Source organism: Staurois parvus, unplaced genomic scaffold, assembly GCF_062004578.1.
Source record: "Staurois parvus isolate SC_StPar_1 unplaced genomic scaffold, SC_StPar_1.0 ptg002836l, whole genome shotgun sequence".
NCBI lineage: Eukaryota > Metazoa > Chordata > Amphibia > Anura > Ranidae > Staurois > Staurois parvus.
In genome coordinates, this window is record NW_028320632.1 from 32784 (window position 1) to 59508 (window position 26725).

The 26725-nt window shown below is 46.4% G+C and overlaps 1 protein-coding gene and 1 pseudogene across 1 annotated transcript; one reads left to right on the plus strand and one right to left on the minus strand.

Moving 5' to 3' along the window:
- Positions 1-1383: 1383 nt before the first annotated feature.
- Positions 1384-26725, minus strand: LOC149429061 (chloride channel protein 2-like; the record flags this gene model as incomplete). The annotated part of the gene is made up of 14 exons (XM_089666772.1): positions 1384-4212; positions 5984-6070; positions 6639-6743; positions 10510-10578; positions 11296-11357; positions 11733-11778; positions 13879-14015; positions 15666-15799; positions 16746-16959; positions 19882-19992; positions 20242-20311; positions 22538-22720; positions 24817-24904; positions 26624-26725. Coding segments are annotated over 14 exons (1576 nt in total), but the record flags the coding sequence as incomplete, so codon positions are not given.
- On the plus strand, positions 17480-17700 carry LOC149429062 (U2 spliceosomal RNA; annotated as a pseudogene).

Consider the following 26725-nt stretch of genomic DNA (forward strand, 5'->3'; position numbering starts at 1 on the left):
GATAGGTTCACCAGCGGGTCCCCCTGGGAATGACGCAGGCTCACCTGAGGTGTGGGGTCTAAGTATTAACTGGTTTTCACCAGAGCTCCTGATGGTGGAGATGGATTGGGCTGCATGTTAATACCAGGTCGCAGATCTCAGGATCACCCCGCCAGGGAATGAGCAGGCTGGAAGCCAATAGCGGATCGAACAGTTTAGGGATCAAACGGAATCAGAGTCAGTCACAAGCCAAGGGTCGGTCACGGATGGTAGTAGATTAGGATGAGGGGAAATCGTAGTCAGTAGCAAGCCAAAGGTCGGTAACGAAGATGTAGACAGTAGCAGGAACGATGAGCGGGATATTGGCAGGGAAGGCACAATAATCTGGCAACCAGGAAGTGCATGAACATGGCTTTTATAGGAAGTTCATGGGAGGAGCAAGGAGTTCAAGGTTCAAGATAAAACAGGGACAAGGCAGGATCGTTCAAAGAATTGTCAAGGGAGCTGTCCAGCATTCCAGGTGGCTCAGTGAAAAGAAACATTGCCTCTCACCTCAGAAGGCCCAGGTTTGATCCCAGGCTCTGCAAGGGGTTATATGAGCTGTCCTACCAAATTTGTTTGCTAGTGTCCTTACCTGAAGGTGGGGGTGTATGACCCATGCTCTTACAGGAGCTTATGTCCTGTATTGTATTTCAATATATTGCATGTTACCCATTTGTAGGGAGCGAGCTGCTGCAAAGGCTGCCCCGACTACCCTCATCATCGCTGCCAGTCCCATACTCTTATCTCAGTACCTCTTGATGAATTTTTAAAAGAAAGTGTCTGACTGTTTTTGGTCCAATCATCTTGTCAGGCTGGGGTGGAAGCAGCTTCCCAAACCATTACAATTTTGCATTTTTTTCTGCTCTGTACTGCACATTTTTTGGTGTTTTGGTTTGGATTCCATTGACTTCCATGGGATTTTCAGCCTCGAAATTCAGGGGATCACCAATTTTTGGAAAGTCTGACTGCGCCACAACCGATCAAACTTTTCAGAAGACCGCTCATTTCTAATAGTAATGTTGCAGTATTCTCTTTTCCCATTTTTTTTTTTATATATAAAGATATTTGTATTGTAGATTCCCCATTGGCTGCCATTGAGCCTCCATGATCAACAGTTGAGATGTGACCTCAGCCATACAGAGTGGATAGTTTCCAGCCTGGTCTTGGTAGACCTGCACTGAGAGAGTAACAGTAAGGTATACCCAGAGCTTATAGGACCACTGAAGGGATGGCATTACTTAAAGTACATGTTCAGTGAGCAAGTATGTCTGCCACGTCCAACAAACTCTACATAGAGGAAGGTTTGTAAGATATTACCACACAACGACAAAGTCATGGTCACCATTAAAGGGAAACCATAAAGTTTGTGAACCAGTTTTATTTTAGTTTAAACCTTAAACTGTTGTTTTTATATCTATTTATTTACATTTTGTATACAATATTTGCTTTACAAATAAACACGTTATACATTGCAAAGGATTCCTAGAGCACAATGAGTTATCTAAAGAGACACAGCATTGATTGTCTCCTTTCAGGCAGGCTGAAGGGATGAGTCACTGTGAGGAATCATTCAGTTCTCTGTGCAAACTTTACATCTTGATATCATTAAACTGTGTTATGTATAGTTTTTTTTTATAGAAGTTTGTTGAAGCTCCAATTATAATAAAATAAAAAATATAAACAAAACCAAAAATGGTGATAATATAGAAATGATATACATTCCCTTTACACTGAAAAAAAAAACAAGAAATCTAAAAAAATTCACAAAAGTTCACACTGATGCGGTGCGGAATTCGCACCGGTTTCTGTGTGCGAATTCCGCACCACATCACACTCGCACCCCATTCATGCGAACCACTGCAGGTGTGTATGTTACATTAACAACACCCCGAAAATGGTTCGCAAAATGCGGTGTGATGTGCAGAATCAGATCTCCTGGGTGTGAATACCCATGCAATCCGATTCTAGTGCGGACCAAAAAAGGGTCCTGCACCTTTTTGGTGCGGATCAATTTGAGCCATACAAAGTGTATGGCTCAAATCGCACAGCACAGAATTCGCATGTGATCTGCACAGGAATGCGATGCGGTTCCTGTGCGAATCACATGCGATATGCCACACCACAGAAGTGTGAACCCAGGCTAAAGTAGACCTATAGTAAGTACAATATTAAGCTATGCTAGCAGCCTTGCAGGGTAGTAGAGTAATAAAATGTCTGAAGTACCTTTCCTGGAATGTCCTGGTGGGCTCCCTTCTATGCTGGCCAGTTGTCTGAAGACCTGAGTTCTTGTTCATTTGATTTTTACTGAAGGGGAAGATTGGGCAATCTAAACTCTGATCCTCAACATCAACAGAGCTCACATGATCAAGTGGTAGGCCTACCAAAACATGGCCACAGCTAACTTGAACCAACCTTTCCTCCAGGAATGGTACTTCAGTCCTTCTATTACTCATTTGTCTATCCTGGAAAGACTGTTGACATAGCTTTAAGGTAACATTTGAATATAGCTCTCATTTTAAAGGAGCTGATTTACTCTTGAATGCTAACCAAACGTGTGCAGCCCTGACTAACAGTACAAAATATATCATTTATCCATATAGTGACCTTTCAGAAATATTGATGGGATATGTGCTTCTCAGTCTGGCCTTTGTTGTTGGGATTAGTTAAAAAAGGTTCACTCTCCTTACCAGGCTCTGGTTGAAAATGTTTAAGTCTCCTAATTTGACCAGGTTCCGGTGGGACGTTAGGTAAAAAAATGTTCAAGTCTTCTAACATGATCAGGATTTGGTTGGATGTTCGGTAAAAATATTCAAGTCTCCTAACACAATCAGGTTCTGGCTAGGGATTAGTTAGGAATGTTCAGGTCTCCTAACATTACAACATTCTTGGACAGGTGAAATGTTGAAGCCCCTCAACAGAATCATGTTCTTGTTGTAGGAATGATCAGGTCTTCAGACGTGATCAGGTTCTGTATGAAAATTTTTAAGTCTTCTAACTCAACCACTTTCTGGTTGGACATTAGTTATACATGTTCAGGTCTCCTAGCATGACCAGGTTCTTGTTGGATGTTTGATAAAAATGTTCTGGTCGTCCAGCATGACCAGGTTCTGGTTGGAACATTATGTAAAAATGTTCAAGTCTTCTAACATGACCAAGTTCTGGTTGGATGTTAGGTAAAAATATTCAGGTCTCTTAACACGACCAGGTTCTGGATTGGGATTAGTTAGGAAGGTTCAAGTCTAACATGACCAGATTCTGCTTGAACATCAAGTAAAATGTTGAAGTCTCCTAACACAGCCAGGTTCTGGTTGGACATTAGTTATTAATGTTCAGGTCTCCTAACATGACCAGGTTCTGGGTGGATGTTAGGTAAAAATGTTCAATTCCCCTAACATGTCCAGGTTCTGAATGGATGCTGAGTAAAACTGTTTAAGTCCCCTAACAAAACTAGGTTATGGGTGGATGTTTGGTAAAAATGTTCAAGTCCCCTAACATGTCTAGGTTCTGGGTGGACGTCAGGTAAAAATTTTCAAGTCCCCTAACATGACCTGGTTCTGGGTGGACATTTGGTAAAAATGTTCAAGTCCCCTAACTTGACCAGGTTCAGGGTAGACGTTGCACAAAAATGTTCAATTCCCCTAACATGTCCAGGTTCTGGCTTGAAGTCAGTTATAAATGTTCAGGTCTCCGACCATGACCAGAGTTTGGTTGGGAATTAGTAAAAATGTTCAAGTCCCCTTACATGACCAAGTCCTGGTTGGACAGTAGTTATAAATGTTCAAGCAAAAAATGAGCAGGTTCTGGTTGGACGTTAGTTAAAGATGTTCAGGTCTCCTAACATACCAGATTCTGGTTGGACATCAGTTAAAAACGTTCAAGTCTCTCAGCGCAAACAGGTTCTGGCTGAGCAATATAAAATGAAATTAATATACAATAACACTTTCAGTATGAGATCATTTGTGTGGTCACATTTGGAGACATGTGCGCAGTTGTGTGTTCGGGCTTCTGTAAGAAAGTGTGATGTCACGTGGTTGATGTTTTTGGAGCAGTGACGGTTTCTTCTTGCTGGTACTCTGAAGGTAGATGGACTAGGGGCTGCAGAGTATAGTCCTCCTGGTCCTTTTCTTCTGTCTTGGGGATTGCACGCGAGGTGAATGTTCCTTTTACCGTTCCATGAACGGCATCTTTTAGCTGTGGAAATTCAGAGATTAATTGGATGAATGTTTGATGTCATGAGTGTTATGTGTCATCCTTGCACACAGGTTTTTTTTATTAAAGTAATATACAGTATGTGTGTGATATCTGTTTAGTCATATCCAGCTCCTGACAATTCCATGGGCCAGCTCTCTGATATGTATGAGAGTCTTTTCCATAAAATTTTCTTGGCACATTTTCTATGGTAGGTTGCCAGGGCTTTACTCAACCCTCCCAATCTGCTTGCAGTTTTAGACTTTAGTTCCACTTAGTCATCCTGCTAAAATGTTTCTCAAAACACATTTACAAGTAATTGTAAATGCGGTCCATTTTCAGTGCCATGACAGGGGTGGCCATCTTTGCTGGACCTCCCTCCCACATTGTTGGTTGCTAGGGCACTCAGCACCTTAACAACCACTGATGCTGTTTGCCCACTGTGCCTCCATAAGTTCTTTCTAAGGGTGGTCGCCCTAAATGGCCTCATGGATTGCAGGACCCTGACTGTTATTTATAGTTTTATTAGTAGTAACTTTTGAGTTGCACATCCCAAAACTTGGAAGGTGATTGTCAGGAATGGACTTGCCAGTAATGGTGTGACTCACCTGCCTTGTGGGCTGCAGTACCAGGGCTGGCCAGCGGGTGCTCCCAGCAATCAGAGACTCAACCCTGCAGCCAGCCAACACCTGAAGCTGTTTATGCAGGTGTATTTAAGGGATGGCCAGACCTGCAGTCTGGGCCTTGGTGTGTGTTTTTCCTGGGCCCTGTACCTTGTTACCTGCATCCCTGTTCCTGTCTCTGTCTGATTCGTTGCTGACCCTGCCTGATCCGGACCTCTGCTGACTTCTCCTGCTTTATCCCTGGCTTGTGACCCCGACCATTCTCTGCCTGACCCCCTGTACCTACCTGCCCGTTAGTTGCTGTACCCGGCTCGTGACCTGACTACTCTCTGCCTGCTCCTCCTGTTCTTACCTGCCCGATTGTTATTGACCTGGCCTGCCTGACAGCGCTTGCATTGTATGTATTGTTATCTGTGGCTGGTTTGGTTCGTTTGCACTGTGTTATGTTTTAGTATTGCACTGAGTTTATGTATTGTTAGTCTTTAATAAATTGTCTTATTGTTTATAACATATCTGAAGCCTGCGTTTCCCTGCGTCAGTTCACATACCTCTGGTCATACCCTGGAGCCCTGACAGTGATAGAACTCTGAAAACCTGCAACCTTTGAATAATGCGAGGCAGTATGTGGCATCCCCTTTACTGTTGTCTAGAGGCGTTCTTGTGCAGTTTTGGAATCTTGGCAGTACCCTGTTCAGACCCATCCTTTCAGATAGGTTGTATTGCCAACAGCTGTTAAGTCTCTCTGTGGCTAGCAGACCTATTTTAGTGGGCATACTTGAAACTAACACCAGATGCCAGAATAAACTGAGGACATAAAAAAGGGTACAGGGTGTACACATGGTTCTCCTCCAAAGAGAACTCCAGTCCTGATCCCCCAAGCCACAAAACTCCTGATGGGACTGAAGTAGTCATGGCTCACCTGGCTGAAACCAGGTAGAGCCCATTCTTCAGGTGGCCTGCCGAGGCAAGGCCCACCCAAGTACTAGATGGGGCTCTCCTGAAGGGAGACCCCTTGGGATGGGGGGGCCTTGACCATAAGACCATGTGCCCTCTCATCCAAGACTTTTAGGGAATGTCCAGCGATATATACCCTACTACAAAGGCAGTGAGTAAGTGCTACAAGCTGTGCAAAGTGACCTATGACGTCATACCTCAGTCAGGGAGACGACTCCCACCAGCCGTCCTGTGTTGGTGACATAGGCCCTGCGCAGGCTGAGGAGGTTAAACAAGTCGTAAACCTAAAGAGAGAGGAGAAAATGTCCACATAAGAACCTTTTTTTGGCCTAGGAGGGTGACCACAAAAATGTTCGATTTCATGGTAGGGGCGGAATAAAGTGTACCACGCAAAATGTCCCAGGTTGCTGCTGTGATTGGTAGGCATGATGAAAGGTGGGTGTTCCTAAAAGATGTGGCTTATGTTGTCACACCATCCAGCATCCGCTTCATTTGCACCTCTCGACGTTTGGTCACATGATATCTCAGAGCTGTACAGGAAGTTGGTGCTGGAAGACTTGCTTCGGCTAGGTGCTGTGTCCACAGATCTGAATGAGGTGTCTATATAATGTCTATCATGTGTTGCTGCCTGTGAGCCCCCCAACCCAGTCCTCCCCTGGCTGCAAGCTTTTGTTGTTTACAGTAGACTTTCCAACCCTCCAAGGTCTGACATCAGACTGCCTGGCTGAAGGAGATAGACATATTGGGTAAAGCAAAGGTCCTAAAATCGGCACTAAATATGAGAGAACTGAGCCATGTCCTGTAGGTCAAGATTCAACTCAGATCATCTGCTCAGCCTCGGTTCTTCCTTACCTGGTAAAGAGTCTGCTTCTCCAGAAGCCTGTATGGAGCTGGATCAATTGTCAGGTCCTCTAGGGACACCACTTCATTGAGCTGACGGCACTCCCATTCCTCCACCTGTTAGGATAATATGAAATTTAACCTGTTAGGTCAGCGATATTTACCATCAAATGTGCCATTTTCTGGGATACCTGAATGGATTGTTTAAAAGACATCTGTGCCCTTTGTTCAAGTTGTCCTTTAATGAATATAGCCGTCCTGCTAAGTACAGCCCACCTGGTCTTATACTCACCTTCCACCTCAATCCAGCCACTGTATCTTCACTCTGTGGCCTTTTTGGCTACTTGCGTCACAAAATGTCCTATCTGGGTCCTCTTCAGCCCGTGCATGCACTCCACAGACCTGTTTATTCCTATGAGGGGAACTGTACTTATGGCGGCTTCCAGCGGTCCTGCACAGTTCAATTGTCACCCCAAGCTGAACTCCGGCCTTCCCTCCAGTCTTGCACAGTTGTACAGATTCCTCTCATGGACTGAAATTACTTTCTCTGATTTCACCACACACTGTGAGCTTCTCACAATGTGCATTAGAAGCTGCAGCAAGTCAGATAGAGCTCCGCCTCATTTCCTAGCTGCAGGACATCCAGCATCAGTTAGCCTGTCTGTCCCTGTCCCACGCCTTTCATGCTTAGGAATTCAGTGACCATTACCTAGATCAGCATGCAAATAAAGCCTCCCTAGGAATAGCCACTCCTCCAGACTGAAATCCACCCATTAAGACCTTTTGATATTTGCATAATTCCTCCCAAGACTCCTCCCAATGATTGCATCAGGACTCATGAGAGGAGTACTGAGAGGGTGTTGAGCTCCAATTCTAACAGGCTTTTTGAAGAAGTATGATGTGTGTAATGGACGTCCCGTAAAGAATTGCAGTGAAATGGGTAAGACTGTCTTCAGTCTCCTTTCCTGGCTGCTGTATTGGCCTGTCACCCACGCTATAAGGCCTGTCACCTATAGTATAGAGGCCAGTCGCCCATAGTATAAAGGCACCAGGGGCGTACTGACCATTTGGAAACTCGGGCACTGCCCGAGGGCCCGGGGTCAGTAGGGGGCCCCATGAAATGCCCCTGGTACCTTTTTTTCATAGGCTTTTTTGAGTTTGGGCAAGGACACAGGGGCCCCATGATCCCCTATTGCCCGGGGGCCCCATGAGTTGTCAGTCCGCCCCTGAAAGGCACCCATGGTATATAGACCCATCACCTATGGTATACAGTTGCAAGAAAAAGTATGTGAACCCCTTGGGATTACGTGGAGTTTTGCATGAATTGGGCATAAAATGTGCTCTGAACGTCATCTAAGTCACAAAAATAGAAGAACACAGTCTGCTGAACATAATACTACACAAACATTAGATGTTGCCATGGTTTAATTGCACATAACATGTAAACATTCACAGTGCAGGGAGGAAAAAGTATGTGAACCTTTGGACTTAATAACTGGTTGACCCTCCTTTGGCAGCAATAACCTCAACCAAACGTTTCCTGTAGTTGCAGATCAGACCTGCACAACGATCTGGAGTCATTTTGAACCACTCCTCTTCACAAAACTGTTTCAGTGTAGCAATATTCTTGGGATGTCTGGTGTGAATCGCTCTCTTAAGGTCATGCCACAGCATTTCAATGGGGTTGAGGTCAGGACTCTGACTGAGCCACTCCAGAAGGCGTATTCTGTGCTGTTGCAGCCATTGTTTTGTTGAATTACTTGTATGCTTTGGGTCATTGTCCTGTTGCATCACCCATCCTCTGCGGAGCTTCAGTTGGCGGACAGATGGTCGTACGTTTTCCTGCAAAATGTCTTGATAAACTCTGGAATTAATTTTCCCATCAATAACAATCCGTCCAGGCCCTGAGGCAGCAAAGCAGCCTCAAACCATGATGCTCCCTCCGCCATGTTTCACAGTGGGGATGAGGTTTTGATGTTGGTGTGCTGTGCCTTTTTTTCTCCACACATAGTGTTGTGTGTTCTTCCCAAACAACTCAATCTTGGTTTCATCTGTCCACAGTATATTTTGCCAGTAGTGCTGTGGAACATCCAGGTGGTCTTTTGCAAACTTCAAACGTGCTGCAATCTTCTTTTTGGACAGCAATGGCTTCCTCCGTGGTGTCCTCCCATGTACTCCATTCTTGTTTAATGTTTTCCTCATTGTAGATGTGTCAACAAAAATGTTAGCATGTGCCAGAGATTTCTGTAGGTCTTTAGCTGACACTCTGGGATTCTTCTTTACCTCATGCAGCATTCTGCGCTGTGCTCTTGCAGTCATTTTTACAGGACGACCGCGCCTAGGGAGAGTAGCAACAGTGCTAAACTTTCTCCATTTGTAGACAGTCTGTCTTACCGTGGACACATGAACATCAAGGCTTTTGGAGATACTTTTGTAACCCTTTCCAGCTTCATGCAAGTCAACAATTCTTGATCGTAGGTCTTCTGAGAGCTCTTTTCTGCGAGGCATGGTTCACATCAGACAGTGCTTCTTGAAACCAGTAAACCCAAAACAGGTGTGTGTTTTTTAAGGGCAGGACAGCTGTCAGCAACACATCCAATATCATCACACTGATTGGAGTCAAGGTTGGCTCACTCCTGGCTCTGATTAGCTCTGGGAGAAGTCATTAAGCTAGGGCCTCACATACTTTTTCCTCCCTGCACTGTGAATGTTTACATGTTATGTGCAATTAAACCATGGCAACATCTAATGTTTGTGTAGTATTATGTTCAGCAGACTCTGTTCCCCTATTTTTGTGACTTAGATGACGTTCAGAGCACATTTTATGCCCAATTCATGCAAAACTCCACGTAATCCCAAGGGGTTCACATACTTTTTCTTGCAACTGTATAGACCCTTCACTCATGGTATATAGACCCTTCACTCATGGTATATAGACCCTTCACTCATGGTATATAGACCTGTCACCCATGGTATATAGACCCTTCACTCATGGTATCTAGACCTGTCACTCATGGTATCTAGACCTGTCACTCATGGTATATAGACCCTTCACTCATGGTATCTAGACCTGTCAGCCATGGTATATAGACCCTTCACTCATGGTATCTAGACCTGTCAGCCATGGTATATAGACCCTTCACTCATGGTATCTAGACCTGTCACCCATGGTATATAGACCCTTCACTCATGGTATCTAGACCTGTCAGCCATGGTATATAGACCCTTCACTCATGGTATCTAGACCTGTCAGCCATGGTATATAGACCCTTCACTCATGGTATCTAGACCTGTCAGCCATGGTATATAGACCCTTCACTCATGGTATCTAGACCTGTCAGCCATGGTATATAGACCCGTCAGTCATAGTATACCGACCTGACACTTATACACTGCTCAAACAAATGAAAGGAACACTTTGGAAAAACATCAGATCTCAATGGGGAAAAATCGCCTGCTGGATCTCTATACTGACATGAACTGGGTAATGTGTAAGGATGCCTCATCGTTTGATGGAAATGAAAATTATCAACCTACAGAGGATTGAATTCAAAGACACCCAAAAAAATCAAAGTGAATGGTATCAATTCCTTCATCCTCCAGGAACTGCCTGCATACTCTTGAGTAGTGTAGTATAAAGGCCCGTCAGCCATGGTATGTAGACCCGTCAGCCATGGCATGTAGACCCGTCAGCCATGGCATGTAGACCCGTCAGCCATGGCATGTAGACCCGTCAGCCATGGTATGTAGACCCGTCAGCCATGGTATGTAGACCCGTCAGCCATGGTATGTAGACCCGTCACTTATAGTATAAAGACCTGTCACCCGTGGTATACAGACCTGCCACCCACAGTATACAGATTATTGTAGTAGAAGTTCTCACCATCTTTTGGTACTGGCTGCGGAATTTGCCAGAGCGCCTCCTGCGGCTTTCACTCCTCGGCTTTGATGCCTGTAACAAGGAGATATCATATAGCAGATTAACTGGTTTATTAAATGAAGACAAATCGCAGACAATATTTAGCTGCCAAAGGCAATCAGGCCTACAGCTGTCCTCACTTTGCACAGTGCTAGAACAACCAAAACTATAAAGCCCAACTCCAGGAAAACTAACAGTCCTCCCTTGCACTGGGTAATTCTACTTCAATGAAAATAATTCTCGATGAAAGACACTTCCTATAATGGGTTGACAACACTCTCCCCTGTCTCCCAGTTGTGGTCCTGGGTTGTCACCCCATCTAATCAGCTTTCAAAAGAGACTACTATGGATCATTTCAACAATCAGGCATAGTCCACCATTAGGAGAAATGCCATGCGGCCTTCTCACCGCCTGCTTTACCCTCCTAAATGCTGCACTATGTTGCTCTAACCGTGTGCATTGTGTGTGGTTGCAGCGTGGCCCCATTCACTTGAGAAGCCAACGATTGACGCTCCCATACATCTACCCTCCATTTAATGGCTGACATGCATACGATATGTAGGGGCTCATTCATACCTTTATTTATTTATATTTTTTTCCTGTGGTGCGTTTTTTAATGCGGTCTACCTTTGGGAGATGCAATGGCTGGAAATTGCACCAACATGCAGCAAGCAGCGCTTCCTAAAGCTTGCACCGCACAACAGTGTGAACTCTGAGGAAGCCTTCCTGGGGGCGCATTCAATAACTTACCTCTTCGCTTTCAAACGTGACGGTGTCCTGGTTACTGTATGTAGTTTCTATAACTTCTGACTCTGTTAAAGGGAAAAAGCATGTAAAGGTTTAGGGAATAACTCCAGGCAGATATGTACGATACCCTTTATTTCACCTACGTATTTCCACAAGAATCTGGAAGTGGCTGCTCAAAACTAAGCTTGAGGCTGAAACTGAAATCAGCCTTACGGTGGGTGTGCCTTTTTTTGTAAGCTAATGTATGGAAGTGGGAGGTGACCTTCCAGGAGGGGGGTTGGGTAGGGTGGAGGTGGCGATAACCAGTTGTAGTTTGGTGAGCAGTTTGAAGACCTTCTGGTATTGCGGTCTTAATGCCGCCATATTGCACAGTAGGGGTTTTATATTGAAATCGTTCTAATTGTATATCATTTTTTTGTATATTTTAAGTAGAATTTTACCTGTTCTGGAGAGCCTGGGTCTGGACGTGGTAAGCTCTCCCATAGACTGAAATAAAGAAAAAAAAATTACTTTTATGAACCTTATTTTATAGGAATTCTACACAGCTATTCATTGTAAGGGGGCTGGGGCTAGGGGTGGGGGTCCCCCTGTACATTTTAATAAGCACAAATCCTACCTCTGTAGCTATGGATGCGTTATAGGCCACAAGTGAAAAAATGAATGTTGGGGCAGTGTGGATCGGTGCCATGGGCAGAGGGTTCAAAAGAGTGTCAGTACAGTGGGGGAAAGTAGGGCAGTGGATTGGCAGGCCTGCAGAAACGTGCATTTGTAAGTGCAGAAATGCGTGTTGGTACAGTGGTGGGACATGCAGAAGTGAGTGTAGGTGCAGTGCTGTCGAGTGCAGAAATGCATGCTGATATCAGTGGGTCCAGACAGGTATGCCGGTGCATTGGAGTTGAGTGCAGAAGCGTGTGTCGGTGCAGTGGTGGGGAGTACAGAAGCGTGTGTCGGTGCAGTGGTGGGGAGTACAGAAGCGTGTGTCGGTGCAGTGGTGGGGAGTACAGAAGCGTGTGTCGGTGCAGTGGTGGGAGTACAGAAGCGTGTGTCGGTGCAGTGGTGGGGAGTACAGAAGCGTGTGTCGGTGCAGTGGTGGGGAGTACAGAAGCGTGTGTCGGTGCAGTGGAGGCGAGTACAGAAGCGTGTGTCGGTGCAGTGGTGGGGAGTACAGAAGCGTGTGTCGGTGCAGTGGAGGCAAGTACAGAAGCGTGTCGGCGCAGTGCTGGGGAGTACAGAAGCGTGTGTCGGCGCAGTGGAGGAGAGTACAGAAGCGTGTGTCGGCGCAGTGGTGAGGAGTACAGAGGTGTGTCGGCGCAGTGGTGAGGAGTACAGAGGTGTGTCGGCGCAGTGGTGAGGAGTACAGAGGTGTGTCGGCGCAGTGGTGAGGAGTACAGAGGTGTGTCGGCGCAGTGGTGAGGAGTACAGAGGTGTGTCGGCGCAGTGGTGAGGAGTACAGAGGTGTGTCGGCGCAGTGGTGAGGAGTACAGAGGTGTGTCGGCGCAGTGGTGAGGAGTACAGAGGTGTGTCGGCGCAGTGGTGAGGAGTACAGAGGTGTGTCGGCGAAGTGGTGAGCAGTACAGAGGTGTGTCGGCGAAGTGGTGAGCAGTACAGAGGTGTGTCGGCGCAGTGGTGAGGAGTACAGAGGTGTGTCGGCGCAGTGGTGAGGAGTACAGAGGTGTGTCGGCGCAGTGGTGAGGAGTACAGAGGTGTGTCGGCTCAGTGGTGAGGAGTACAGAAGTGTGTCGGCGCAGTGGTGAGGAGTACAGAAGTGTGTCGGCGCAGTGGTGAGGAGTACAGAAGTGTGTCGGCGCAGTGGTGAGGTGTGCAGAAGTGTGTCGGCGCAGTGGTGAGGTGTGCAGAAGTGTGCGTCGGTGCAGTGGAGGCGAGTGCAGAAGTGTGCGTCGGTGCAGTGGAGGCGAGTGCAGAAGTGTGCGTCGGTGCAGTGGTGGCGAGTGCAGAAGTGTGCGTCGGTGCAGTGGAGGCGAGTGCAGAAGTGTGCGTCGGTGCAGTGGAGGCGAGTACAGAAGTGTGCGTCGTGCAGTGGAGGCGAGTACAGAAGTGTGCGTCGTGCAGTGGAGGCGAGTACAGAAGTGTGCGTCGTGCAGTGGAGGCGAGTACAGAAGTGTGCGTCATGCAGTGGAGGCGAGTACAGAAGCGTGTGTCGGTGCAGTGGGTGTTGAGTCCAGAAGCACATATCGGTGAAGTGGTGGTGAGTGCAGGTGTGCGTGTTGGTGCAGTGGTGGCGTGGATCTACTAAATCTCAACCCCACCTAAGGGCCGTTATGGTTGGGTTTGGAGTCCGAAGGCAGACATGACTGTATGTGAGCACCAACCCTCCACCAGATATTGCGTGTGTGGATATGCAGTGTTGATGGCGCTATCCGCTGCCATTGCTATGAAAAATATCAACTGTTCATGCCCACACTATGGCCTTTTCCACACTTGTGGCTCATGACTGCTGTTGGGCAACTAAAATACTGTGATGCACATTGGTCAGGGAGGGTGGAGTTAGCTATCCCTGTCGCTTCTTGCGTTCTTCTTTTATAAGTACCCTTCACCCCACAGTCAAGCCCCCAATGGTTGTCTTACAGTAACGGACAGGCTGTGCTCCAGGTTGGTGCCAGGTTGGGCCATCATATATTGGATTCTGCGATCTGCACTGAGCTGATCTGCCAAGAGTTTGGTGAGTGTTTTTTTGCTGACCGAGCCGAGAAGGATCTTTGAATCTGAACAAGAAAAAAGAAGAGGGTTCAATGGCATATTTTGGGGAAGGGTGAGAGAACACCACAGCAGCAGAGACTAAGCTGTAGAACCGCAATGCCTCCATTTTTTCCGGCTATGTTAATTTAATAATAAAGGGAATGTAGGTTTTTTTATTAGTATATCTTCTGTATATGAACATTAATTTACAATATGCAGTATGTAGTCTTCTAGTTAGTCAGAAGGCGGAGCACTTGGCTTTGTCAGGAATGGACTCGGCACTGGTGGTGGGACTCACCTGCCGTGTGGGCTGCAGTACCAGGGCTGACCAGCGGGTGCTCTCAGCAGCCAGAAGCTCACACGTGCAATCAGCCAAACCTGGGGCTGATTGCAGAAAGGTGTATTTAAGGCATGACCAGGCCTGTGATCTGGGCCTTGGTGTATGTTTTCCCATGAGCCTCTGTACCTGGTATCTTGTGTTCCTGCTTCGTTGCTGACCCGGCTTGATCCTGACCTCTGCTGACCGTCTCCTGTTGAACCCCTGGCTTGCCTGACCATCCTTCTGCCTGATCCCCTGTACCGCGCTGCCCGTGAGTTACTGAACCCGGCTTGTGACCTTGACCATTCTCTGCCTGCTCCTTTGGTACCTTGCTGCCCGCACGTTGCTGACTTGGCCCGTCTGACCACGCTAACTACTCTGCCATCCATCCATCCTGCACGGATCCAGCCGTACCTGCACATACCTCTGGCGGATCCCTCTACCACTAGCAGGTGTACTCAGGGGCCGCGACCTGGTTCCTGTCTGCTCCAAGTCCATCCCCACCATCAGGGGCCCTGGTGAATAAGCAGGCTGGGACTTAGACTCCACGCCCTGGGGAATCCTGTCCTGAGGACCGCTAGAGGTACCACCAAACGGTCATTACAGAACCCTACGGCCGGCCTGACCGTTCCACCTCTCCAGCCCTGACTACGCCTGTGTTCCTGCACCTACTAAGATTAGTGGAAGGTTGGTTTGTTCACTGTGTGTTTATATATATCTGGGTGGCTAATAATAAACTGTATTATTATACTATACCTGAAACCTGCGTTTCCCTGTGTCAGTCCACACCTTTCTGGTCATTCCTAGATTCCTGACAGGCTCATTTTTACATGTTTTCCAGGCTTTCACTAGCTCTTGTGTTTATAAAAAGGCCCCTTACAGTGCTCAATAGTTCAATTAAATTTGCACATACTGCTTTAAGGGTCAATGCCCTTCCCAACATGTTTCCACATAAAAGACTTCCTCAGGAGGGTTGATTGTTCCTGAGGAAGTCTAAGACAAAATGCATTGGCCAGGGCTAAACACTGTGATGTCATCCACACAGAAGTAGGAAGGCCTGTGTTGCCGCTTCCCTGGGCAAATATATGCTATATACAACTAGTACTGAGCTGAGCATTGCTTTTGTGAGTTTTTTTTTGTCATCTTTTCTGTCATTTTTAATAAAATCAACACATTTCACGCAAAGAGGACTTCTCCTTTTGATAGGGAAATTGTGGGTCCTGAAAGAGGGAGAGCACTGCCTTTCCAAAATGCAGGGAACAAACTCCAAATTTGCCTGGCGTTTTCAAAAGACTGAGCCCCCCGAACTGCCTGGTAAAGGGTGAACTTAGACTAAAGATAGAGAAAAGGTACCAACCTTCGGAATCCACAATGGGGTACTGTATTAGATCGGAGGATTTCAGCAGGTTTCGGATGTCTTTGTACTTGAACCCTTTCACCAGATATCTTAGGTCTGTCACCATGAAGTCCTCGGCACATACGTCGTGGGCACTGGGAGGGGAAGAGTATACAATTATAGATCCACTATAGAAAAAAAATATTAGATTCTGGTAACTGTAATAAAAGTATTTAGAATAGCTTTTCCAGGCGTACCTCGGTTTACAAATTTAATGCGTTCTGCCGCACTTTTCGTATTGCGAAAAATTAGTAAACTGAAATGAAGTTTGCCATAGGAATGCATTGACAACCAATCAATCCATTACAGGGAAAAGAAACAAAGCGATTGCTCACTCTGTATAGAGCCCTGTGTTGTTTGTCAATACAGGGCTCAGGGCTGTGATTGGACACAGACGATCAGCAGGTCCAGGCCATGAATCATTGGAGGATCTGTTGACAAACTCCCGCGGTGTACAATCATAGGGGAGTAGGTGGGCGGGAACCCGAAACCCGAAAACAGGCAGTGACATACAGGTACATCGCTGTGTCTCTAGGAGCTGCCGCGCAGCAGTTTATGTACTGTGGCAGGTCGACAAGCGGTTAAAGTCCAGGAGGTGGCATGCACTTTGTAAATTGTACTGAGATACCATGAGTTAAGTCCGACAAAGTGTCTGAATTGGCCAAAAGTAAGGTATCACTCTTTATTCATGCACTCCAAGATGGAAAGAGCAGGTAACCCTTTCAGCGTGGGGCCCCATTGCAAGGGTTAATTGCTTGTTGGGTCTCAAGGTGCATGAATAAGGAGTAATACCTTGTTTCCTGTTTAGGCTTCCTCAGTCCATCTTCCCATCCAGCGATGGCCTCTTCTATAAGGTGCTCCAGCTACAGTTGAGGGACTGACCACAAGCTGGAGTTTCAGGGAGAAGGAAGACATTGGAGCGAGGGTTAGGGTTAGTTTAACTTTTGTGCAAAAAAAAAAAAAAGGCCATCGGCAGTGAAAGGGTTAATGCTGCTCTCACCCAGCAGAACCAATCCCATAATGGACTGATGTGTGCATTACCAGTTCTTCCCCATGGTCAGCTTGGGGAGATACGGCAGTTTCTTGATGATAATGATGAGGTCGAAGAAGGAGTTCTGGAAGGTCTGGCTGATGGCGTTGGCTATGAGAACGGCGATGAGGACTGGCAGAATGTGGGACATTTGTCCCGTCAATTCAAACACCAGCAGAGCTGTAGAAAGGGTGTGTGTGACCGCTCCGGAATACGCCGCCGCACCTGCGGGAAGGAGAAAAGACTACATGAGGAGAAGAACAAGAAGGTAGAACATCACAGTCTATGAAAGGATGGCTCTTCCTGCTAACCATAGTACATTCATATCCTCATCCTCCCTTACTGTAGTATTATAGAAGATGGAACCTGAAGACAAATCGTGTTTGATATCCAGATAGCAGGAGGCGGCTTTCTGTTGCACAGGGTGTCCATGAAGGTCCTCAGCACAGTCCCAACTTCAAGTGTGAAGAATGATTGTGCCACACATTTTATAACAAGTCCACCACGCATATTATGACTTCGACTTGCAATGTTTATCCAGTAAAAGCTTACATTGGGCAGCGTGGTGGCTTAGTGGCTAGCACACATATTTTGTAGGGTTGGAGTCTGGGCCAGGACACCCTCTGCATGTTCCCCCTCGATTTACATGTAACTCCAGTCTCATCTCACACTCCAAAGTCATGCTGGTAGGATAATTGGCCCTAGTGTATGTGTGTAAAATTGGCCATGCATGTGTCACTACACAATGACTTTTCAGCCTCTTGGCTAAGATCAAGTGTAGTATCTGCTCTTACCAGTTTTCGGGAGGGAGAAAGGAATACCTCCTATGGCCAAGGGAGGTGCTGTCTAATATGGGGAAGAGTTGAGGAAAGACATGGCCACCTACCTCTTAAACATTTATCTAGAAAAATTCTATGGAAAAGGCTCTCAAGTGTATCACACATGGTGCCCATAGAGCTGGTCTGTTGAATTGAATTGAGGTGAGACAGATATGACTGGATGGATGCATACATAAGCCTTCATTACAGCCAGTGTCCAAGCCCCGATTCAGCCTTTTGGCTAAGATCAAGTATAGTATCTGCTCTTACCAGTTTTTGGGAGGGAGAAAGGAGTACCTCCTATGGCCAAGGGAGGTGCTGTCTAATATGGAGAAAAGTTGAGGAAAGACATGGCCACCTACCTCTTAAAACATTTGTCTAGAAAGATTCTGTGGAAAAGACTCTCAAGTGTATCACACATGGTGCCCATAGAGCTGGTCTGTTGAATGGAATTGAGGTGAGACAGATATGACTGGATGGATGCATACATAAGCCTTCATTACAGAAAGCACCCAAGCCCTGATTCAGCCTTTTGGCTAAGATCAAGTGTAGTATCTGCTCTTACCAGTTTTCGGGAGGGAGAAAGGAGTACCTCCTATGGCTAGGGGAGGTGCTGTCTAATATGGGGAAGAGTTGAGGAAAGACATGGCCACCTACCTCTTAAACATTTATCTAGAAAAATTCTATGGAAAAGGCTCTCAAGTGTATCACACATGGTGCCCATAGAGCTGGTCTGTTGAATGGAATTGAGGTGAGACAGATATGAATGGATGGATGCATACATAAGCCTTCATTACAGCCAGCACCCAAGCCCTGATTCAGCCTTTTGGCTAAGATCAAGTGTAGTATCTGCTCTTACCAGTTTTCGGGAGGGAGAAAGGAGTACCTCCTATGGCCAAGTTAGGTGCTGTCTAATATGGAGAAACGTTGAGGAAAGACATGGCCACCTACCTCTTAAAACATTTGTCTAGAAAAATTCTATGGAAAAGGCTCTCAAGTGTATCACACATGGTGCCCATAGAGCTGGTCTGGTGAATTGAATTGAGGTGAGACAGATATGACTGGATGGATGCATACATAAGCCTTCATTACAGCCAGCACCCAAGCCCTGATTCAACCTTTTGGCTAAGATCAAGTGTAGTATCTGCTCTTACCAGTTTTCGGGAGGGAGAAAGGAGTACCTCCTATGGCCAAGGGAGGTGCTGTCTAATATGGGGAAGAGTTGAGGAAAGACATGGCCACCTACCTCTTAAAACATTTATCTAGAAAGATTCTATGGAAAAGGCTCTCAAGTGTATCACACATGGTGCCCATAGAGCTGGTCTGTTGAATTGAATGGAGGTGAGAGAGATATGACTGGATGGATGCATACATAAGCCATCATTACAGCCAGCACCCACGCCCTGATGGGGGAGTTTTGAGCTCCTGAAAAGCGTTGGTTTTATCTTCTGACTTTTAATGAGGAATAATAAACTTCTGCTGAACTTAATATAAACACGTGGCGCTCTCATTCTTCACGTTGAGTTCCCTTACTGCAGTGGCAGAGTGATAGGGCGGCCATCAACTAGAGATTCCAATCAATCAATAAATCCATTTGGAGCAATCCATTATTTTCAGCCATCAAGAGCCCTAATACAAGAAGTGAGCTGGCTATTGGCAGGAGTTATGCAAACATCAATGTGCCTCAATGAGTGAACGCCAGGGTGGATTGGGTGTTCCTAGGATGTATTTACATGCAGACCATTCTAGGTATAATATCAATGAAAATATGCTGCGCTACATATAACAAAATGCACAAAACCCAAACCATATATCTATACATAAAACAGTGATGTCAAAAACAGAAACTAAGTGACTCAAAAAAATATATTTTAAATAAAATGGATTAATTGTCCAAAAAATTATTTTGGTTAAAGTCCAATAATGTATGTATTCTCCTGTGACCCCTCCTTGAAATAACGACCATTGTGTGCATCAGTCGCAGAAATCCTCCACCATAAATCTGCTCACCTCCAGCAGTGTGACCTCACATTATACAATGCTTTGGTCTAACTGCACTTTTGGTCCCAAATGTATGGACTCTGAAGGTATAGCCCACACGTTAGGCTGAGCCTCCATGACTGAAGAAACTGAAAGCCAATGAATGAAAGGGGCGGGGCCAGGGACAGTCAGGCTGGTGAGGAAAGCGCTAGATGATGCTGGAGGTCCACCAGCCAGGAAATGAGGCCGAGCTCTATCTATTTCAGTCCCAGGAGAGGAGCCGGTACAACTGTGCAAGACTGAAAGGAAGGCCGGAGGTCGGATTTAAGAACATGAGTTATTTGGTAACCTGCGAGCGCGTATCCTGCCGGAGTGATCTTGATGGGGATGCCTTCTGAGATGAATCCATTTGGGAAGATCTTTGCCATTATTTCTCCATACAGTCGTCCCAGGCCGGCACCTGTCGGGGACATTAAATAGGAGGATGTGAGGGATCAGACCACTCCGAGATTTTTAAGCGAACACCCCTGATGGGCAAACCATCCAATATCTACAGGAGGGCTTCCAAGAACTTCATATGGAGCCAACAATCTTTTTACCTATGAATGCCATCCGTTTATCATTATCATTAATGCGTGTGAATGGTTTATCACCCTGATTCTTCTGCCTGGTATCTAAATCCTGTCCAAGTAACGTAGAGGTAACTCACCGTATACAAACACAGGCAGGAAATATCCAGCGGGGATGATCATGGTGTTTGCAAACAGCAGCATGAATAACTGTGGACAAGAAGAGCTCTGTCAGTGTCTCAGAAGATACCACAATAATCACAGTCACTGGATTCCATACTGCGTCCAAAAACATTATATCCAAACTATGTAAAGGGAACCGTACGTCAGAAAACAAGGTCTGCTGGTCACCATAGCATTGCATGTCAAGGAGCACAGTGGGGTGATGAGGAGACCCAGAACACATTTACTGCTTTATATTTGTGTGACTGTAGGGGGGGCATTAGAGTGTAAGCTCCTCTCGTACAGAGACTGATGTGACTGCGGGGGAGGGGACATTAGAGTGTAAGCTCCTCTGGTACAGAGACTGATGTGACTGTGGGGGAGGGGACATTAGTGTGTAAGCTCCTCTGGTACAGAGACTGATGGGACTGTGGGGGAGGGGACATTAGAGTGTAAGCTCCTCTGGTACAGAGACTGATGTGACTGGCTCAGTGATCTCTGTACAGCACTGCGGTATATGTCAGAGCTATATAAATGTGTAATAATAATAGTGTGTGACTGTGGGGGAGAGGACATTAGAGTGTAAGCTCCTCTGGTACAGAGACTGATCTGACTGTGGGGGAGGGGGCATTAGAGTGTAAGCTTCCCAGGTACAGAGACTTATGTGACTGTGGGGGAGGGGACATTAGAGTGTAAGCTCCTCTCGTACAGAGACTGATGTGACTGCGGGGGAGGGGGCATTAGAGTGTAAGCTCCTCTCGTACAGAGACTGATGTGAATGTGGGGGAGGAGACATTAGAGTGTAAGCTCCTCTGGTACAGAGACTGATGTGACTGTATGGGGACATTAGAGTGTAAGCTCCTCTGGTACAGAGACTGATGTGACTGTGGGGGAGGGGACATTAGAGTGTACGCTCCTCTGGTACAGAGACTGATGGGACTGTGGGGGAGGGGACATTAGAGTGTAAGCTCCTCTGTACAGAGACTGAAGTGACTGTGGGGGAGGAGACATTAGAGTGTAAGCTCCTCTGTACAGAGACTGATGTGACTGTGGGGGAGGGGACATTAGAGTGTAAGCTCCTCTGGTACAGAGACTGATGGTACTGTGGGGGAGGGGACATTAGCGTGTAAGCTCCCCAGGTACAGAGACTTATGTGACTGTGGGGGAGGGGACATTAGAGTGTAAGCTCCTCTGGTACAGAGACTGATGGGACTGGCTCAGTGTTCTCTGTACAGCGCTGCGGTATATGTCTGAGCTATATACATGTGTAATAATAAGTAGTGTGTGACTGTGGGGGGGGGGCATAAGAGTGTAAGCTCCTCTATACAGAGACTGATGTGACTGACTCAGTGTTCCCTGTACAGTACTGCGGTATATGTCAGAGCTATATAAATGTATAATAATAATAGTGTGTGACTGTGTGGGGGAGGGGACATTAGAGTGTAAGCTCCTATGGTACAGAGACTGATGTGACTGTGGGGGAGGGGACATTAGAGTGTAAGCTCCTCTGGTACAGAGACTGATGGGACTGGCTCTATGATCTCTGTACAGCGCTGCGGTATATGTCAGAGCTATATAACTGTATTATAATAATAATAATAATAGTGTGTGACTGTGGGGGGCATTAGAGTGTAAGCTCCTCTGGTACAGAGACTGATGTGACTGTGGGGGAGGGGACATTAGAGTGTAAGTTCCTCTGGTACAGAGACTGATGTGACTGTGGGGGGCATTAGAGTGTAAGCTCCTCTGGTACAGAGACTGATGTGACTGTGGGGGAGGGGACATTAGAGTGTAAGTTCCTCTGGTACAGAGACTGATGTGACTGTGGGGGACATTAGAGTGTAAGTTCCTCTGGTACAGAGACTGATGTGACTGGCTCAGTATTCCCTGTACAGCACTGCGGTAAACCGAACTGCGGTTTCCCATAGGAATGCATTGAAAACCAATCAATTTGTTCTGGAGGTCAGAAAAAAGTCAAAAAAAGTTTTATCTGTTCAAAACTCTTTATAAAGTGCAATTTAAAGGCATAAATACTGTACAGGGATATGATTAAAAGAAAATCCGTAATGCATTGAAAACCAATTAATCTGTTCGTATTGCGAAAACAAATTTGCAAACTGAGGCATTATTTTCAATGGATTTTCATTCGTAAAGCGAAAATTACATTAACCGAGGTGTTCGTAAACCGAAGTACGCTTGTAGTGTGTGACTGGGGGGGAGCCGAGGTCACTGTAGAGGAATGGACTGGTGACAACTGACAGGAGTGCCACCTACCTTCAGAACTACAAAGATGGCGAGCTTCTCTACAGCTGACAAGTGTGGATGTGTCCACTGCAACCAAGGGTCGTCATATGTCGGATTTGGTGGCTGTCGTGAGGCATTCACATTCATGATTAATTCTTCCTCTCCCCATGTGATGTTATTGATGAAAGTCTCTATATGTTCTTTCATTGTCAGCTATGCAATAAAACATAATGAAACCGTAATAAAGTTAAAAATTACATGCGAGACAAACAAACCCTAAAGTGTATAAAAAACATTCAATACATACTTCCAATGCATGCACATTTCCCTATGTTAGGTCTTTGGGAACATTCCAACTATAGAAATATACATGTTGATCTGCTAGAAATACAGTGCTCTCCCTACTTCCTTTTTTAGGTGACCACACTGCTTTTGCTGCACAGAATTCTTAAGCAGTGTTGTCATCCCTGCTTGAGTTCTCCTCTGCTGGATTGCAGAACATCTCCCCCTATGGTTTGGAGAGAAGGGGAGCCCAGGGGAAGAGAACTAGACATGGCTGACAACACAATGCCTCTGCTGCACTTATAGCCTAAGGAGTGTTGTCACCCCTGCCTAAAGAACATCCCTCAGCAATGGTAGGGAGATGAGAATATGGGTAGTCCAATAGAGGAGAACTAAGCAGGGCAGACAACTTAATGCCTCTGCTGCCTTGAAAGTCCTAGCAGGGAATGAAGAGGAGACTATGGGTAGTCCAATAGAGGAGAACTAGGCAGGGCTGACAACTCAATGCTTCTGCAGTATTGAACATCTAAGTATGGAATGAAGATGAGAATATGGGAAGTCCAGTAGAGGAGAACTAAGCAGGGCTGGAAACTCAGTGCCTCTGTGTCAGGGCAGGAGCAGAGGAACGGACAGGCAGGCCTAACAATGTAACGCACTGGCTGATGACAACCACCACCCACAGACCGAAGTCCCTCAGGGCGCAGAGTCTAAGTCCCAGGCTGCCCTTCACCAGGGCCCCTGATGGTGGGGATAGACTTGACGCAGCCAGGAACCAGGTCGCAGCACCCGAGACACCTCAGTTGCGGTAATGGCCGCCGCCAATGGCGTGAGCTGGTGGAAAAGACAAAAGAGTAGTCAGGCAGGCCGGGTCAACAACAACGGGACAAAACGGTACAGGACAGCAGACGAGAATTACAGGTCACGAGCCGGGTTCAGCAACAGAGGGTCAGATCAAAGGAGAACGCAAACAATAGTCGAGTCACAAGCCGAGTCAGATTCCAGGAGAGTCACGAGAGTCAGAACAGAGTAATAGCAACACCAAGACACAAGACACAAGTGCAAAGAGCATGTGCGGACCACAGGCTTATATGTCATCAGCCACACCCCTCTGGGGGATGGACCTCAGAGACCTGAAGGCATAAAGGATTCCCACCATGCTCAGCAGAAATCCAAGATGGACGCCAGCACATGGAGTAACATAACCTCAGGGAAAAGGTAGGACCTTGACAGTCTGCTGCCTTGAAAGTCCAAGCAGGGAATGAAGATGAGAATATGGGTAGTCCAATAGAGAACTAGGCAGGACTGACAACTCAATGCCTCCGCTGCACTGATCGTCTAAGCAGGGAATGAAGATGAGAATATGGGTAGTTCAGTAGAGGAGAACTAGTCAGGGCTGACAACTCAGTGCCTCTGCTGCACTAAATTTCGAGCAGTATTTTTATTTCTGTTTAGTCCTCCACTCCTGGACTACAGAACACAACACCCCATGAATACACGTAGGGTCAGTTCACCTTTTCAGAAAAAAATGAATAGGTGAACTAACACCCTCCCGGTCCCCGGGGTACCTTCCTCTGTGGGTAATGAGCTGTCAGCGCCCATGCAGCCAGTTCTGGGGATTGGAAACCTCGCTCTTCTTTCCTTTCTTTCGGTGGGGCTTCTGGGGCAGATCAAAGGGATTCTGATTGGCCAGTACATGGCATGGCAAGTGAAAGTTCGACCAATGGGAATTGCTCTGATCCATCCCAAGGGCCCCACAAAAAGAAGGGGAAAGAGTGGGGACTTGAAATCCCCAGAGCGCTAAATCGGCTGCATGGGCACTATTAGCTCTTCAACCAGAGGGGTAAGTACAGCGGGGACCGGGGTGGGGGGTATCAAAGTGGAGAGGAGGTAGGGTGTTAGTTCACCTAATTTCTTTTGAAAAGGTGAACTTACGCTTTAATATTTTGTTTATTGCATTAGTTCTTCCTACTGAGATTTTCATGGTTTTCTCCCTGTTAAGCAGTCTTGTCATTGCACAGTGTACTTACCCGAGTACCACCCATGTACTGTCCAAACCCGTGAGGAAAGGTGATGCTGGCCAATACCAAGGAAACAAATGCAGCATAGACAATCTTACTGCAAGAAAAATATTACATGGATGTCAGTGTGTCTGTCAGCTTTCTTGACTACTACAAAACACATACATTGAATCTGTTTGTTAACTGTCCTCAGTTGTCACTGCCAACTCAGGTCCCCTCTGATTACCGAGGAACTCACCAGGGGGATTCCTGATCTTGTGATCTGGATTGTCTGATATGATCACATATAGGCTGTAGAATTCATTGACAAAATAAGTATCACCCTGCATTGTTTATTTGCCTAACACTGTAATTGTCAGATACAATTACAGTTTTAAAAAAATATATACATTTTTGCACATTTTTCAGCCTATAAAAAACTGGAGAATTATTTTAATAATAAAATCCTTATATCTCCCTAAAAACATATAAATTGGCATCTCAGTCTTAGTCCGTAGGGTTCAATATTGAGTTGGACTGCCCTTTGCAGCTATAACAGCTTCAATTCTTCTGGGAAGGTTGTCCACAAGGGTTAGGAGGGTGTTTAGGAGGGATTACGAAGTGGGGTTGTTTTTCCAGGGGTTGGGCTTGGCCCCCTAGTTCCAGTGAAGGGAACTCTTAAGGTAACATTTTGGACAATTTCATGCCCCCAACTTTGTGGGAGGAGTTTGGGGATGGCCCCTTCCTGTTCCAACATGACTGCGCACCAGTGCACAAAGCAAGGTCCATAAAGACATGGAGGAGCCAGTTTGGGGTGGAGGAACTTGACTGTCCTGCACAGAGTCCTGACCTCAACCCCATAGAACACCTTTGGGATGAATTGGAGCGGAGACTGCGAGCCAGGCCTCCTCCCCCGACATCAGTGCCTGACCTGACAAATGTGCTTCTGGAAGAATGGTCCAACCTTCCCATAGACACCCTCCTAAACCTTATGGACGGCCTTCCCAGAAGAGTTGAAGCTGTTATAGCTGAAAAGGGCGGGGCCAACTCAATATTGTACCCTACGGACTAAGACTGGGAGGACATTAAAGGTCATGTGTGTGGAAAGGGCGGGGCCAACTCAATATTGAACCCTACGGACTAAGACTGGGAGGCCATTAAAGGTCATGTGTGTGGAAAGGGCGGGGCCAACTCAATATTGAACCCTACGGACTAAGACTGGGGGTCCATTAAAGGTCATGTGCGTGGAAAGGGCGGGGCCAACTCAATATTGAACCCTACGGACTAAGACTGGGAGGCCATTAAAGGTCATGTGCGTGGAAAGGGCGGGGCCAACTTAATATTGAACCCTACGGACTAAGACTGGGAGGCCATTAAAGGTCATGTGTGTGGAAAGGGCGGGGCCAACTCAATATTGAACCCTACGGACTAAGACTGGGAGGCCATTAAAGGTCATGTGCGTGGAAAGGCCGGAGTCCTTAGACTTTTGGCAATATAGTGTATATATATATATTCCTTATTTCTCCTTTAAAATATATATAAATGGATTAGATGTGTAATATAGTCATTGCATTACTGTCAAGTCAACGGATGGATACTACCTGCACTGCCTACATTTGAGCTGGGCTTCTAAGTAGCATATCCCCTCCTGACTGCTTGCTAACCAAGGGCCAGCTACTGCTGACAAAGCAATCCACGCGGAATCACAAGTCACAGGCCCGTGTGAAAGAGGCCTCGCTTAGTGACTGCTGAGATGTCAGGATAAGCCACATAGAGATGGCAATCTATTCATTCAGACTGAGCAGACTGATTCACCTAGGCTGGGAATGACACTTACTTGTTGCGGAAGAATGTTCCAACGCGTTCGTTGTTGTTGATGAAAAGTAAGGTGACGCGGTGTATAAACAGGTAGACGCAGCACACACAGCCGCACACAACA